Source organism: Cryptotermes secundus, unplaced genomic scaffold (assembly GCF_002891405.2).
Source record: "Cryptotermes secundus unplaced genomic scaffold, Csec_1.0 scaffold230, whole genome shotgun sequence".
In the NCBI taxonomy this organism is placed as follows: domain Eukaryota; kingdom Metazoa; phylum Arthropoda; class Insecta; order Blattodea; family Kalotermitidae; genus Cryptotermes; species Cryptotermes secundus.
Genome location: NW_019722429.1, coordinates 701,464 through 716,299, shown reverse-complemented (window position 1 = coordinate 716,299; position 14,836 = coordinate 701,464). Strand labels below are relative to the sequence as shown.

The 14,836-nt window shown below is 37.6% G+C and overlaps 2 protein-coding genes across 5 annotated transcripts in view; one reads left to right on the top strand and one right to left on the bottom strand.

Annotated features, from left to right (window-relative positions):
- LOC111861335 (carcinine transporter) overlaps window positions 1-8,764 on the top strand; it is a 29,060-nt gene extending 20,296 nt beyond the window's left edge. For both annotated transcript variants that reach the window (XM_023845814.1, XM_033750280.1), the window contains exons 7-11: window positions 1,005-1,126; window positions 2,384-2,598; window positions 4,616-4,797; window positions 5,887-6,065; window positions 8,314-8,764. In XM_023845814.1, coding sequence (XP_023701582.1) covers window positions 1,005-1,126; window positions 2,384-2,598; window positions 4,616-4,797; window positions 5,887-6,065; window positions 8,314-8,536 — 921 coding nt within the window. In that variant the 3' untranslated portion in view covers window positions 8,537-8,764. The remainder of the gene's footprint in view (window positions 1-1,004; window positions 1,127-2,383; window positions 2,599-4,615; window positions 4,798-5,886; window positions 6,066-8,313) is intronic.
- Window positions 8,765-8,856: 92 nt separating this feature from the next.
- Window positions 8,857-14,836, bottom strand: part of LOC111861334 (ribosomal protein S6 kinase alpha-5) — a 465,639-nt gene continuing 459,659 nt past the window's right edge. For all 3 annotated transcript variants that reach the window (XM_023845812.2, XM_023845813.2, XM_023845811.2), the window contains exon 17: window positions 8,857-13,233. In XM_023845812.2, coding sequence (XP_023701580.1) covers window positions 12,479-13,233 — 755 coding nt within the window. In that variant the 3' untranslated portion in view covers window positions 8,857-12,478. The remainder of the gene's footprint in view (window positions 13,234-14,836) is intronic.

Genomic DNA, 14,836 nt, shown 5'->3' with positions numbered 1-14,836 from the left:
CCTGAAATCCATGAAACATCGTTACTGTGGGGAGAAAGAGAGCAGCACAGACAAAACCAACCACCAGTTCTGGTAAAATTCCAAGGTCAGCAACCAACAAAATAACTGTACAAACAAAATATTACAGCATATTAATACAGCAATAAAATTCAATCCAAGAGGTGGGCCAGAGTATCAACACATCCCATTGACAATAAGAAAATTGAAATCTATACTGTTCAGTTTCTGCATCCAAAGCAAGTGTAAGTCAACATCATTAGGTGAATGAACTAAACCTGAAGGCTTCTCAAGAATGAGGAATGATAAACTTAACTAGAACAAGCTGTTTTTCAGATGGGCTGGTTCTGACTGTAGTGAAGGCCTGCTCTTCACATTCACTTCCACCTCAGTCCCCAACCCAATCAATAATGTGTGCTTCTGCCACCACAGTTCCTCACCAACTTGGGGTATGTTTGAGTAAGGAGGGATACATAGCTGATCAACATAACCTCTCTGTGCTCCCTGACTGCCCTATTCCAGCTTTCAGGCATCATGTCACTTCATATATATGTTTGTATGTCTTTATGGCTTCACTATTGTGGCTTTCAGGAGTTAGGGGAGATACACAGACAGAAAGATGATCTTGTAAGATTTCTTTTAGTTTTTCAAAATAAAGAAAGTAGGCTAAAAATACTGCACAATACATACTCCATGGATGTCTATGTATTATTGAGCAGTACACATTTTTAGTTTTCTTCCTTTCCTTCAAATAACCTGCAAATATTTTGTCCAGATTCATCCTTTCTCATTTGAGACAGCAATGTTCCAACTAACTTCATGTTTCACATCCTGCTTGAATAAGTTCTGCCAGTATGATAAGGTACTAATGGCTCAGCTGTATGTATTTCTATCTGCCCAACAGATAGCAATGTTCCATCTTAAGTAAATTTCAGGTTTATGCATTATTCGTGTTTAATGAAGCTACAAGACAATTCCTGCTTTTTAAGTACAGTGTTCCTTTTCAGCAACACATGATGCTGCAGCATACCCTCAGTGAGGAGACAAGACTGAAGAAAGGCCCTGGCATGATGGCCTTGTGTTACACTCCAAACATGCGTCTCAAAACAGCGCTTATCACACTCAACTGGTGTGTTGTGTAAAATTATTTAGTACGGTTTTCAAATTAAACATTCCCTTGAAGTCTGAACATGAATTCTATGTGTATACCATACTCCTTAAATTCATAGTCATGAGACTGAAAGGCAGCTTAAAAGAAATAACCACACTGTACTCGATCATGTTCAAAGACATAGAAAAATCACCACTGCATTGGTCATAATCCATCATATTACAGTTTCAGTTATCATGAGTTCTTTATCCAAATTATTATGGTGAGAACACATCCATATGTCATGATGTCAGACAAAATTACTGAATGAATTTTGGTGAAATTTGGAATTAAGGTCTACATGAAAAATTCTCAGAAGAATTTTTTCTTCAAACTGGTGCAATGAACCCCTGCTTTATGTGAAGCTCAAAGTGAACTCAGTTATTTTCTCAAAAATGTCTTATCAAAAAGCATAAATATATATATACAAGTATGTGATGTGACAGGAAATATATAGGCTCTCTGAAGTATACGTGTATGTGTAGTTTTCAGTGTGGTTAATATTTAGTAGCCAGGATAGCTTATATGGGTTGAATTACCAGGAACAAAAGGTTCCCTTTCTGGCAGGGGCAGAGACATTCCTCTACAGCTTCCAGATCAACTGACTCCAACTCAATCTCCTATTTCCTGGGTACTATGGTTCCTTTCCTGGAGTAAAGCAGCCAGGACATGAAGCTAATCACTCCCCTCGATCTAGTTCTGAAATTATAAATGCATGATGCTATAACTTCACTGTTCCATACATCTTCATTCCATGGTGCTTAATTAAACACAGGGACAATTTTGCTTTTACCTTGATATTTAATAAAATGCAGAAGAAAATAATTTGTTTCCATACAATGTGCTGCCTATAGTGCCGATCACATTAATTTTCAGTAAATACATAATTTCATATTAGAAAGACAAATAATTGAGTGAACAATGCTTCTTTTTTCTCTCTTTCATGATGAATACTGTGGGAAATTATTCCAGACCTGAACACATAGTTCAGTGAGTATGAATATGTTTTTAAGTAGGTGATGCAACACCAGCCTAATTTTTTGCATCTGCGGTAAATGGGCAGTAGAGGACCTTCAAGATCAGTGAGTTTGACACTGTACAGTCTCCATACTGGCAGTGTCGTTAAATAGCAAACTTAAAAAAAAATCAGTGTATGCAGACACAAAACATGTGCACTCCATAATTTCACTCTTGTTTTATTTTCCTGTTAATAACACTATGTGTAATTCATTGCAGGTTTTCTAATGAGATGGTGTATGTGGGACTGAGTTACTATGGGCCTGCACTGGGCAGTGACCAGTATGTGAGCTTCCTCCTGTCCTCACTTGTGGAGATCCCAAGCTACCTGTTGTGCTGGGTAGTGATGGATCGCTGGGGTCGACGCTGGCCTCTCTGTGTGTGCATGATCCTGAGTGGAGTCACCTGCACCATCACTGTCTTGCTCTCAGAGGGTTAGCAGTATTTTGGTTAATGAGATTACACAAAATTTACTAAAACTGTTTTAGTATTAGCTTTGTTTCAGCAAAGTTGATTTATTTATGGGTGTCACCCATTTTTGTACATTCCCTGTTCTTATATTCTTTAACTGTCAATCACTCTAGGCTCATGACTTAAAATTATTTTTGTCTATAGGTTTAAAATTTTGAAAGCAAATTCACTAAAAGAATCTAAGTGCATGTTCTATACCTGTGATGTGCACAGAGTAGTTGAGCCATCATGAAACCTCATTTAAGGTTCTAACACAATGATCAGGGATTACAACATACAGACAATAACAATTTCAACATTCGGTTTGAATATCTGGTTCATGATGCCCATTACTGTGACATAAATCACAGCTTTAAATTTTCAAGATGTCTAATATCTAGGATGTATCTGATCTTTTGAAATATCATGAAGTTTGTAAAGGTTTGTGCTTTGTGTTTAGGAACTAATAGTCCATGAAGAATGTTAATAATAACCAAACTCATATAAACCTTGGGAGGTGGATAGTACTTAGGTTGGAGAAATCTTCACAGTGAGGAGCTTCATAGCTTGTACTCTCTTCCAAGTATAATTAGAATAATCAAGTCAAAGAGGATGAGGTGGGCAGGGCATGTAGCACGAAAGGGGGAAACGAGGAATACATATAGAATATTGGTGGGAAAGCCAGAAGGAAAGAGACCACTGGGAAGACCAAGGCGTAGGTGGATGGACAATATTAAAATGGATCTTAGAGAGATAGGATGGGATGTTATGGATTGGATTGATCTGGCTCAGGATAGGTACCAGTGGAGGGCTCTTGTGAACATGGTAATGAAGCTTTGGGTTACATAAAATGCTGGGAAATTCTTGAGTAGCTGCAGAATTGGCGGCTCCTCCAGAAGGGCTCAACTCCATTAGTAAGTAAGTATTACTATTCTTAGCAGGGTGAGACTGTGTCCACTTGGTACTGCAGCCACCACTGGCATATTATACCAGCCCCAGATCATAGATGGTGGTGACTGTGGAGCAATTGGTGCTATGATGATTGGTGGGGGAACCTGAAATACTCAGAGAAAACCTGCCCCAGTGCCACTTCTTTCTACCACAAATCCCACATGACCTGTTCCAGGCTTGAACCTGGGCTGCCACAGTGGGAAGTCAGTGACTAACCACCTGAGTTATGACATGGCCTAAGTGGATAGTAGCTCAGTTCACGAAGAAATTCCCTACCTTCTATGGAACTCTGAAGGTTTGTTGCCATGTTCATGAATGCTTAGTACTGAGCCAACTGAATCCATTCAGTAAACATACTAACTAAATTATGAACTTCATAGAGCTGAGCCCTTCTTGAGAAGCTGCAAGTTATGCAGGTATTCAAGAACTTCCCAGCATTTCATGGCACCTGAAGGTTCATCACCATGTTCACAAGAGCCTGCCACTGGTCCCTATCCTGAGCCAGATCAGTCCAGTCCATACCACCCCATCCAATCTCTCTAGGATCCATGTTAATATTATCTGCCCACCTACATCTTGGTCTTCTTAGTGGTCTGTTTCCTTCTGGCTTTCCCACCAATATCCTATACGCATTCCTCTTCTCCCCCATTCATATTATATGCCCTGCCCATCTCATCCTCCTTGTCTTGATCATTCTAATTATACTTGACAAAGAGTGCAAGTTATGAAGCTCCTCATTATGTAGTTTTCTCCAATCTCCCATCACTTCACCTCTCTTCAGTCAAAATATTCTCCTCAGCACTCTCTTCTCAGACACTCTCAGTCTATGATCTTCCCTTAATGCCAGAGACCAAGTTTGACATCCATACAGAACCACGGGCAAAATTATAGTTTTTTATATTCTACTTTTTATGTTTCTAGATAGCAGATTAGAAGACAAAAGGTTATGGACTGAATGGTTTTAATGTTTTCCTCCCAGCTATGCCTAGGTCTCCCAAGTGATCTCTTTGTTCGAATGTTAATAATACTACATGAAATATTAATTTACAGATGCAGTTACTGAGATACTTGTACTGTTTCTCGCCTCCAAGTTCTTCATCTCAGCATCTTTCCTCATTATTTACCCTTTTGCTGGGGAACTGTATCCCACACAACTGAGAGGTATCGGTATTGGGATGTCTGCATACATTGCTGGCCTTGGCCTCACAGTGATACCGTTTGTTACGTATCTGGTGAGTCTGCCTCTCATATTCAACATCAATTCATAGATAAATGTTAAGTGAAATACAGGATATAATGTCTGACTGTGCAGTGTGTGAGGATGAAGTAAATTAGCAATCTGTGAATTATATACTCGTAATGAGGTAAAAGGTAAAGGTGTCCCTGTGCTAAATTAGTTAAGGATTATACCATGAAGATATATGGGAGAGTGTAGTTATAGCTCCACCATTCTTGACCTCAGCACTAGATAGAAGTGAATTGTTAGCTTAACACCCCAACCACTTTATTTCCAGGGGAAAAGCCTCCCAAAACCCATTGGATAAAAGGCTGGGTAGGCCCCAGAATTGGTCTTGAACCTGTGTAGGAGAAAACAATTTTGCACTGCCAGGAATCGAACTCAAGTCGTCCAGCCCATAGCCCATCAGTGTACCAACTGAGGTATCTCAACTCTACATAATGAGGAACTTCATTTTTAGAAGTCTGCTAGTATTAGTAACATGATGAAATCTAAGTTTTCTGGGCATGTGGCTAGGATTGGGGAGTCAAGGCATGCATACAGAATTGATGGGGAACCTCTTGGCAGATGTCCTCTTGGAAGCTGAAGAAGAACACAGAAGGCTAATGTTAAGTAAGATGATAGGGATGTAGGCTGTGAGGATGAGAGATGAATGAAACTGACTTAGGATCATGTCCAGTGGAAGGCTTTGGTATTAGCAGTTCTGAATCTTCAGGTTGTGTTACCTCAGTGGTCATTAGTTCTGTGCAGCGTGGGGTCTACAAGTATAGTGTGGTTTAATTTGCATGAACAGATTTGTACCTTCAATAAGTGAATGTCAAGATCACTGTCATCATCTTAATGGACTTGGCCATGCCTCATTTGCTCTGTCCTCTCGAAGAGTACCTGTATGTTGGTTCATCCATCTTAACTGTGCATCCCCTGTGTTTCATCATCATTTTGAATTTTATGTTAAAATTGTAGTATGCAAAATAGAAAATAACACATCTGGAAATTTTTTTCTTCACTGCTGTATACCTTTTCCACTCTGAAACTTCAATAAGCACTTCATTATAGTGATATATGTCATTTAAATATGTCACAGGGAAGAGACATTCTGGTGTTGCCATTGGTGATTCTGGGTGTGGTGTCAGTTGTGGGCGGCCTGTCAGGTCTGCGCCTGCCTGAAACTCTACATCATCACTTGCCACAGACCATAGAAGAAGGAGAGGAATTTGGCAAGGATTGGACATTCAATGAATGTCTGCGTTGCATTCCTGTCAGGCATGTTACATGATATTTTCTTCCTATTCATAATTTTATTCCTAGCACATGATCAGAGTCACTAGTGCCATAGTCAGTGTTTATTCAACCCTGCAAGTCATACCCTGTTACAGATGCTTAAGAGCTATTGTAGTCACCAACAGTGACACCATAAAAACCATCCATTGGATGACATTCTGCAGCAGTTCAGTCCAGTTAACATCATCGCTATTGATTTTCCTAAACACCATTTTAATATTATTATCCCACCTCCAGATTGGTACTAAATATAGTGATTATGGAATTTAGCACTCCTGCTTCATATTCACAAGGTCTGAGATTCAATTCTTGATGTGGAGGTCACTTATGCTCCTCAGATTCATTTGTTGTTTTTCTGATTCCCTCAAGCAAATACTGTTGTAATATACTCTGTCTAAAACGTCTTTGAAGATGCATGGTCATCATATAGGGATGTAGTGTATTATATCATCATTAGAAAGTTATTACCAGATTGTCAACATAACATCGTAGTCAAAATTGCAATATCAGACATGTCACCGAAAACACAAGACTTCTCTTCTCTAGGGTTGTCTACTCAAGAAATGACACCCTCAAAGACCACATACTGTCAAATCATGTAGTGTGTTCTGAGGCGGGGGTGGGGGGTTACACAACTTTGTGTGGTGGTCATTTGCAAACTTAGAAGCACAAGAGACTGTCAGGTAAAGAAATTTCAACAGCAAACACAGTGATTCACAGGCCAATTCACCGTGGTAGTCGAAACTGCATACACTTATGAATGGCCTTGTACACATAAAACTCACCTACTCCACTTTCCCTTCTACAGCATTGCACTTTAAAACAACTGATTTCACCACACCCTGAATTTACGTTTCGGTTTCGTTGTATTAACTAATGAATCCCTGGAGACAGTCATATGAAATTTTATATGGAGACAGATCATAAATATACCTAGAAATTATGTATATTATTTCAACTCAACAGAAGAGTAAATGTCTATTCCTTTCAGTAGCATAGGGGATTTACATGTAAACTTCATTACCCCACCAGAAAAATGTTTATTCTCTTTTTCATGCAGTAGTAATATTTATGACTATATGCGGTGTTATATGTGCACTGTTGATTAGTTCTGTCAGCACTGTGTGCAAGAACAGAACATGAAGATCAGTGAGGGTTGCAGAATCAGATATAGTTGGAAACAGTATTCCTCAAATTGAAGTGCATCATTTGATTTTTATTTATACATTTATACACCAGTTTTTCATTCTTTGAGATTCAAGCCACTATACTTTCATTATTTGATACTGCATATTGGGAAGACAGCTTGTATCTTTTACAGTCCAAATTTTCTACATGCTTCAACAAAACTGTAGTCATCTTCAGCAATATAAAGATCTATATAATTCCTTATCGTTTGACTGTTAAACTGTAGATAATGTAGGTTTATCACCCTGTTTAAATTATACTAACTGTAGTTTGTTTCCATGTAGATAGTGGCAGTTTTTCCTTTGTATAGTAATCCTTCAGACAACATGCTGCTGCTGCTGCTGCTACAAGTTAGGGCAGTGTTTTCAACAACAGTTACCTAATCTCATCTAAACAGCTGATGTACAGCATATCATTGACATCTGAACTGATTGCTATTGATCCCAACAAAGTTATGATCTGATTCTTCTCTTCTATATGCCATCCCTCACTTCAGACAAAGATAAACTTTTGTGAATGTGATAATGAGCACCATATCCTGATTGGGGTTCATACCCACATTAAACTATAAAGAACTTCTGCCTTATCAGTACCTCTGCTTCAAAACTGGTTACTTCGCAACTGCCAGTGGAGATAAAGACCTGAAAGTTTGAAGAAGTATAACTGAAAACATCATCTTATGGCCATGCCATAGCTCAGGTGGTTAGCCACCAGCTTCCCACCACAGCGGCCCGTGTTCGAGCATGGGTCAAGTCATGTGGGATTTATGGTGGACAAAGTGACACTGGGGCAGGTTTTCTGCAAGTACTTCTGTTTCCCCTGCCAATTTGTATTCCACTAATTGCTCCACAATCATCGCCTATCATCTGGGGCCGGTACAATAGACCAAACAGTGGCCACAGTACCAAGTGGACTCAAGTCTCACCCAATGACAAAAAAAAACATCTTTTAGTGTAGCTTTGTTCATGAAACTGCTCAATAGTGGATCCTTTGGAGTCTAGTGCATTTGTAATTAAATACTGGTTTGATGATTTATGTGCAGACCTTCTTCTGTGGCTGGATCATATGAGGACCTAAGTGATGACAAATATTCATTGGAGTTGTCACATCAAAAACCTGCAGAGGGCAAACAGAAAACTCAAGATGAGGCCATCCTACTTAGTCAAGCTTCTGCTCATAGGACACCTAAGCTCGTCCGTCAGTCCAGTACAATGGAGTCTCCAGTTGATGTATCGGGTGCTATGAAGATGACATACTGGTTCTAGATACTATTTCATTACATGTGTCTAAACTTGAACCTAGAATAGCTATCAAGCAGTCAGCACCTTCCTGTCACACTCTGAAGTAACTAGAAGATCTAGCAAGCACAACATACAATTTTGCATTGCTGACGGTCATTATATCTACAACAGTGTAGTTGGAAACATGCATGAAAACCACACATCATAACCACTTGATTGGTTAAATGCAGTGCAGTAAGGTACATTCTGACTGAAATCCATGAAATATTCTAGAAAATGAATATGGAACAGAAATCTCTATGCAATGGAAGACAAAGTCATATGTAAATACAATAATATGCATATTCATTATGAATTATATATAACATTTTATTTTAAATCCCAACATCTATCATATATACATAACATTTTAAGATCAAACTTTAATCCATATATTATGCTATATTATATTATATTATATATTATTCAGTTTTTGAAAATAATAAATACCAGTGAGAGACAGATGGCAACTTTGCCCATCTTATGCTTCAGTTGGGAGGAGTCAGCTACAGTGACCCCAACCAAATACATGAAATTCCATATGCATTCCTGACTCAGTCACACAATAATTTTAATTTAAATTCTTTTTACAAAATACTTCTTACTTATCCACAAACTAGGACATGTTTCTTGTAATGTGACTTGCATTCATTCTAAATCACAGTTGAGACACGAAAATATTAAGGCAAACCAATGACATTGGTTGTGTATCCATCACCTCAGTTCAGAATGGGTACAACTACAGCCATCATTTTGCATATAAATACCATTCATTGGGATGAGACTTAAAAATATTGCTTTATCTTAAGATTTTTTTCATACCTGTCTCTTGAATGACTTCCACAAAGGCAACATTTGAAAATAATTGACTCACTTTCACGTACTAACCACTATCGAAACTTCTGTTATCACACTTTCTGTTATGAATTAAAATGTTTTAACACTTTTATTGATGGTTTTGCACACATAGCAAAAGATCTTATTTACTCGTATGTCCTATTTGCACATCCAGGCTAATGCCTGATAAGGCCACCCTGGTTAAAGCCATAGCTACCTAATGGAGCTGTATCCTGTAAGTAGTGTCACATTTTCATGACACTTTGCTTTGCTGAAATGTCACTGATTCATCAACAGGCTATTCATAGTTGATGGAAATGTCAGTATTTGCTTAAAACACAAAACAGACTTCCAAAAGTACATGCAGCTCTGTAAATATCAAATGTCATTAGAGAAATGTGTTCATACATCTATGTATTTGCACTATTCTTATATACCCAAAATTTTTTAAAATGGTGTTATGTGTATACATATTTTAATTTACATATTATTTGCAAGTTTTATGAAGAAAAAATTATACTTAAATTTCAGTTACAGCTGGCCAATAATATGGTCTCTTTCAAAAAAACTGCATCTCTCCAGGATTTAAATGTATATAAACTAATTATGAGAGAGAAACAATTGCTCTGTTGTGTTAAAAATTACCACTATAGCTTTTCTACACCAACACATTAACTGCCATGGGGAAAAACTCATTGATGCTCCATTATCAGTAAATTAACTATTAAATTTCCAAAATGTGTATTCAGTGGGTTAGTATATTGCTTGCCCTGAGCCCCTTTATCTTTAAATTTAAAAAAAAAAATTAACAAATATGACTAATATGCAATCAAACTAACAAGCAACAAAAATATATCATAAATTCTACTTGACTGGTAGACATCATTCAGCTAGAGTACTGGAACAGAATTCTCAGAGTTTAACTAGGTGCATGAAAATTATTTATAAATTCTTCCCCACCAACTTCCCAAAAGTTTACTGTCTTTACTTAAAACAAATGTATTAAGAAATACAATTTGAAGATGCAAAAATATGTAACAATACAAAACTGAATTTCCAGGGAAAAGATTCAAACGGTTCAACTCTATTCCTTACATGTACTTCTCATTATAACCATTCATCATATGTTGAACCAGAATCTCTTGCAATCCAGACTGTGTTTCATGTAATATTTACAGTTACATACTTGTTTTATGTTAACAAGCAGTTTAAACAGTGAACCTTAAACTAAAGAAAATGCAAACTGCTTAAAGATAAACAAAAATAAGAACCTGTCACCTAAACTTATATATCTTTGGAATACATTCTTGTTTACTAAAAGTTACAATACAGCATTCAAGGTTTTTGAATCAGCCATCGTTCAAATTAATGTTAAAACTTCATAGTTTTATTATTTTTTATGTTATCTCACACTGAATGTCTCAGCTAAAAAGCAATCATCAGATGCCAAAACACAAATGTATTAGAATCTACACTGTAATGCAAGGAATGATAAAAATATATGTAAATGGATAAAAGTTTATACAGAATAATTTATATCATATCTAACTTAAACTGTACATAAGTATAAATAGTGTGAATACTCCAAAATACATGTAGGACAGACCGGTGGAAACTTTAAAATTAGATTTAGTTAACATATTTGTGTTATTACACAAAATAAATTCAAAATTCATTTAACACATTCAAGAAAAAGGAAATTCGTATAGCCCCCTAAAGACACTGTACAAATACTTCATACAACAAAGAAAGGAGCTTATACGAACGCCTTAGAAAAATACTGAATTTATAAAATTTGCCAACAAGGTAACCGCCTTAATCCGTCTATTTTCTGATATGAAAAATCCAATATGTAGCATCATCAGTCTATCAGTCAACAATCATTCTATCTAGAAGAAAAATTACTCCTCACCTCTACCCACTACCTAACATTTCCTATCAGTCATCACTTCCTTACAGACTACATTGCCACAAGAATATCCATTCCATTACACCTATACTTCAGTCCTGGTACTCAGAATATGACACCATCCACTCACAGTAAGTGACAATATAACAAAATAATTTATACTCCCATTTCATTCTTCTTCCACACACCAAAGATCCCACAACATCTCTTACATAAAGTTTTCAAATTTGGTTATTTATACAAAACACAATGTCACCACTTTAGCCCACAACTTCAGATCCTTACTGTTAAGTGAATTTCCACCTTTATCACCAAAGTTTATTTGCACTGAAGACCTGCTGACTTCTAATATTCAGTGCCACATATTTCTGCATAGTCTGATAAAGATTCACACCAAAAATTGAAGGACCTATAACATTGAATTATAAATCTGTCTTGGACTAGGTATCTGGAAGTAGAACAAAATATAAGAAAACAGAGGGCCCAGCAGAATTCAGAAACAAAATACTGTATAATACAAGATGGGAACTATTCATTAATATACATACTTATGCAGTTTAGTTGGATCTAACAAAAATTTTTCACTTTGCACTTTCACCCAGTTACATACATTTTTATTGTTCCTTGCATTACAGTGTAGACGTTAATAAATTTGTGTTCTGGCACCTGATGACTGCATTGCAGTCAGAACATGTGTGAGACAAAAACAAAACAAAGAGAAAAAAATTTAACTGTAAAGTTTTAACATAGTTTGTGTGATGGCTAATCCAGAAACCTTCAATGATGGACACAAACAGGATGCAGTCTTATATACATAAAAAAGTCACAATACAATAGTCCTGCCCCGAAGTACAGAGTTCTCTGTTGTGCGTTTCGACTAGTTTCTTACAAAAAATATGTATATTATGACATTTCATTACATTAAAATAGGTACAAAAAGATATTTGTATGTGCTTGTATGTGCAGTGATGTAAGACATTTAAGTTCTTCCATTTTTAAAAATATCTCTCTTTATTAATGGATAATGGAACAATAAAGCACTATAGTTTTATTACACATGCCCTGTTTCTGGACTTTTACATTAAGAAATAAACATTAAATTGTTCTTGTACTTTGCCATACAACTCTTACACTAACAAACTAAACATAGATTTGTCCTTGCTCTTTGTCGTGCAGATAATTCACTCAATAACAACAGTAGAGATTCGCTTGACCCTTTTACCTCCACGGCGATGTCGGTGTCCATAGCGTTGCTTCATTTCGTACTTCCTGCGTTTCACAGTTTTACCATCCTCACCACTATCACCATTACAACTGCCATTACCTACACAATTTGAATTGGCTGAATCGTTAATTTGTCGTTTTCTGGATCGTGTTAATGGTCCTTCCAACCTATCACTGGAATGACTACCAAGAACAGATACTAACATGCAGTCACTATCACATTGCAGGTGTTTTGAGTCTTCTTTCAAAAGGCCAGCATCTGGCTTACTCTGCTGTGATTCATATAGAATGCAGAGAGATGCTGCATCTTTATCTGTAGTGACTGTTTCACCTGCTTCACCACATGCATCACCTGGGACATGATTTATCACTTCCACACTTCCATGGCTTGAAATGTCTTCAAACAAAGGAACCACTTCTTCAGGCCCTGCCACCTTTTTCCGTTTTGGAGAGAAACTAGTGACTGGATGTGCCTCCACAGAAGATCCTCCAGTGAGGTATTTTGGCCCATCAGCAGAGCACCTGCAGGAGCTGCTAGAATCCTCTGATGAAAGGCTGGACAGATATTCACGTACATGTGCATCCCGAAAACTGAAGATTTTTCCACTGTCTTCCTGTGAACTACTAGCGTGTTTATGTTTAAATACTCGGCCACTTACAGATGATGACCCAGAAGTATTCACCTTCAGTGGTGTCTGGATAGAAGAGGTACCTGCAAGTGTCAAGTTCACAGCTTATATATGATCACACTCTCCAATCTTAAATGTATTAAAGAGATTTTTTTTTTGGTTCATCCTTTTATATTCTGTGCAAAAGCAAAATACCTTTGCAGGAGTGCATCAGATATGGTTTAATTTTTTCAAGGTCAAGTTGAACCAACACACAAAAAGAGAAGACACAACCACCACCACCACCACCACCACCACCATTCAGCCTCTTTCGCTACTACGAATAAGTTACTGCCAGGTAGTGTCCAGTATAAACACATTGTAAGCACATGAACACTTATGTTTCTGCTAAGTGACTGGTCCTTTCCATGTTACCCATATGTGTGTAAATTAAATAAATCATAATTTTTACTTTTCACCAGATAATATAAGTGATGAAAGATTAGCTGGGTTGGACATTGAGCATACATTGGAGAGAATTTGTCAGAAAACCTTTAGGTAAGAGATCACTGGTGTGACCAATGAGGGTTGTACCAAACGTAATGAGCAACATCTATTTATGTATGTTTTACTGTCATAACAAGACAGTCCAAAAACTTTATCTGTTTTCTGCAATCTGAAATATGGGTCCAGGGCATTCACACCAGTATTTATTCATAATCCACTGCAACTAAATGACTGCAAATGATCTTAAATCATAGCACAGCCATACAGTAGATGAGAGAGACTTTGGGATATCAGAAAATTGATTGTTGTTTGGCTCTCCAACTGCTGACAAACAAGTGCAGAAGGGTGGGAAATCATACTTGCTTCAATGACATAACTGCCAAAGGCAATGACTTTGTGCTCAAAAACGTGACTAGTGATGAAATCTGGTTCTAACACTTTGATCCCAAAACAACAGCATGGAATGTCATCACATTCCATCCCCAAGTAGTTCTAGCGGGTTTACAGGCACGTCAGCTGCTGAGGCTATTTACACCTTCCAAAGAAGGAACCAAACTGTACCCTTAGCTGGAAGAATTACAACAATTTTCTGGAATTCTGAGGGGTGAATACTGGTTGATTTTCTTGCCCATAAAGGAAACTGTCAGTGTAGTTCACTATGTTCAGATGCTCCACAAATGTGACATGCATTTCATGACAAGAGCCTGAGGAAAAGAAATGTCATTCTTTAACACAATAATGCATGCCCTCACATTGCACACCTGACACCAGGAAAAATTGAGAAGTTTGGCTGGGAAGCACCCGCCCTCCTTCCTCCTTACAGTCTGGATTTGGCTTCTTTGGAAACAACAAGGCAGTCCAGCAAATTGTGTGCACATGGTTGTAAAATACTGGAATGGACTTCTGCTACAGTTACATATTCATGCTCAGGCAGTGCTTGCAGAAAAGCCTGGATTATTCAAGGGATTTTATGGCATAGTGATGGGCTACAGGCTGTATAGGTAGGTACTGATTCCCAACAGGAGCAAGATTTTTCTCTTCACAGCATCCAGATAGGCTCTGGGGCCCACTCAGCCTCCTATCCAGTGGGTACTGGCAGCAATTTCTCCAGGTGTAAAGCAGTTAGCACATGAAGCTGACCACTCACTCCCATCTAGTGCCAAAGGCAAGAATGGTGGAGATACGTACATGTGTGAGTGA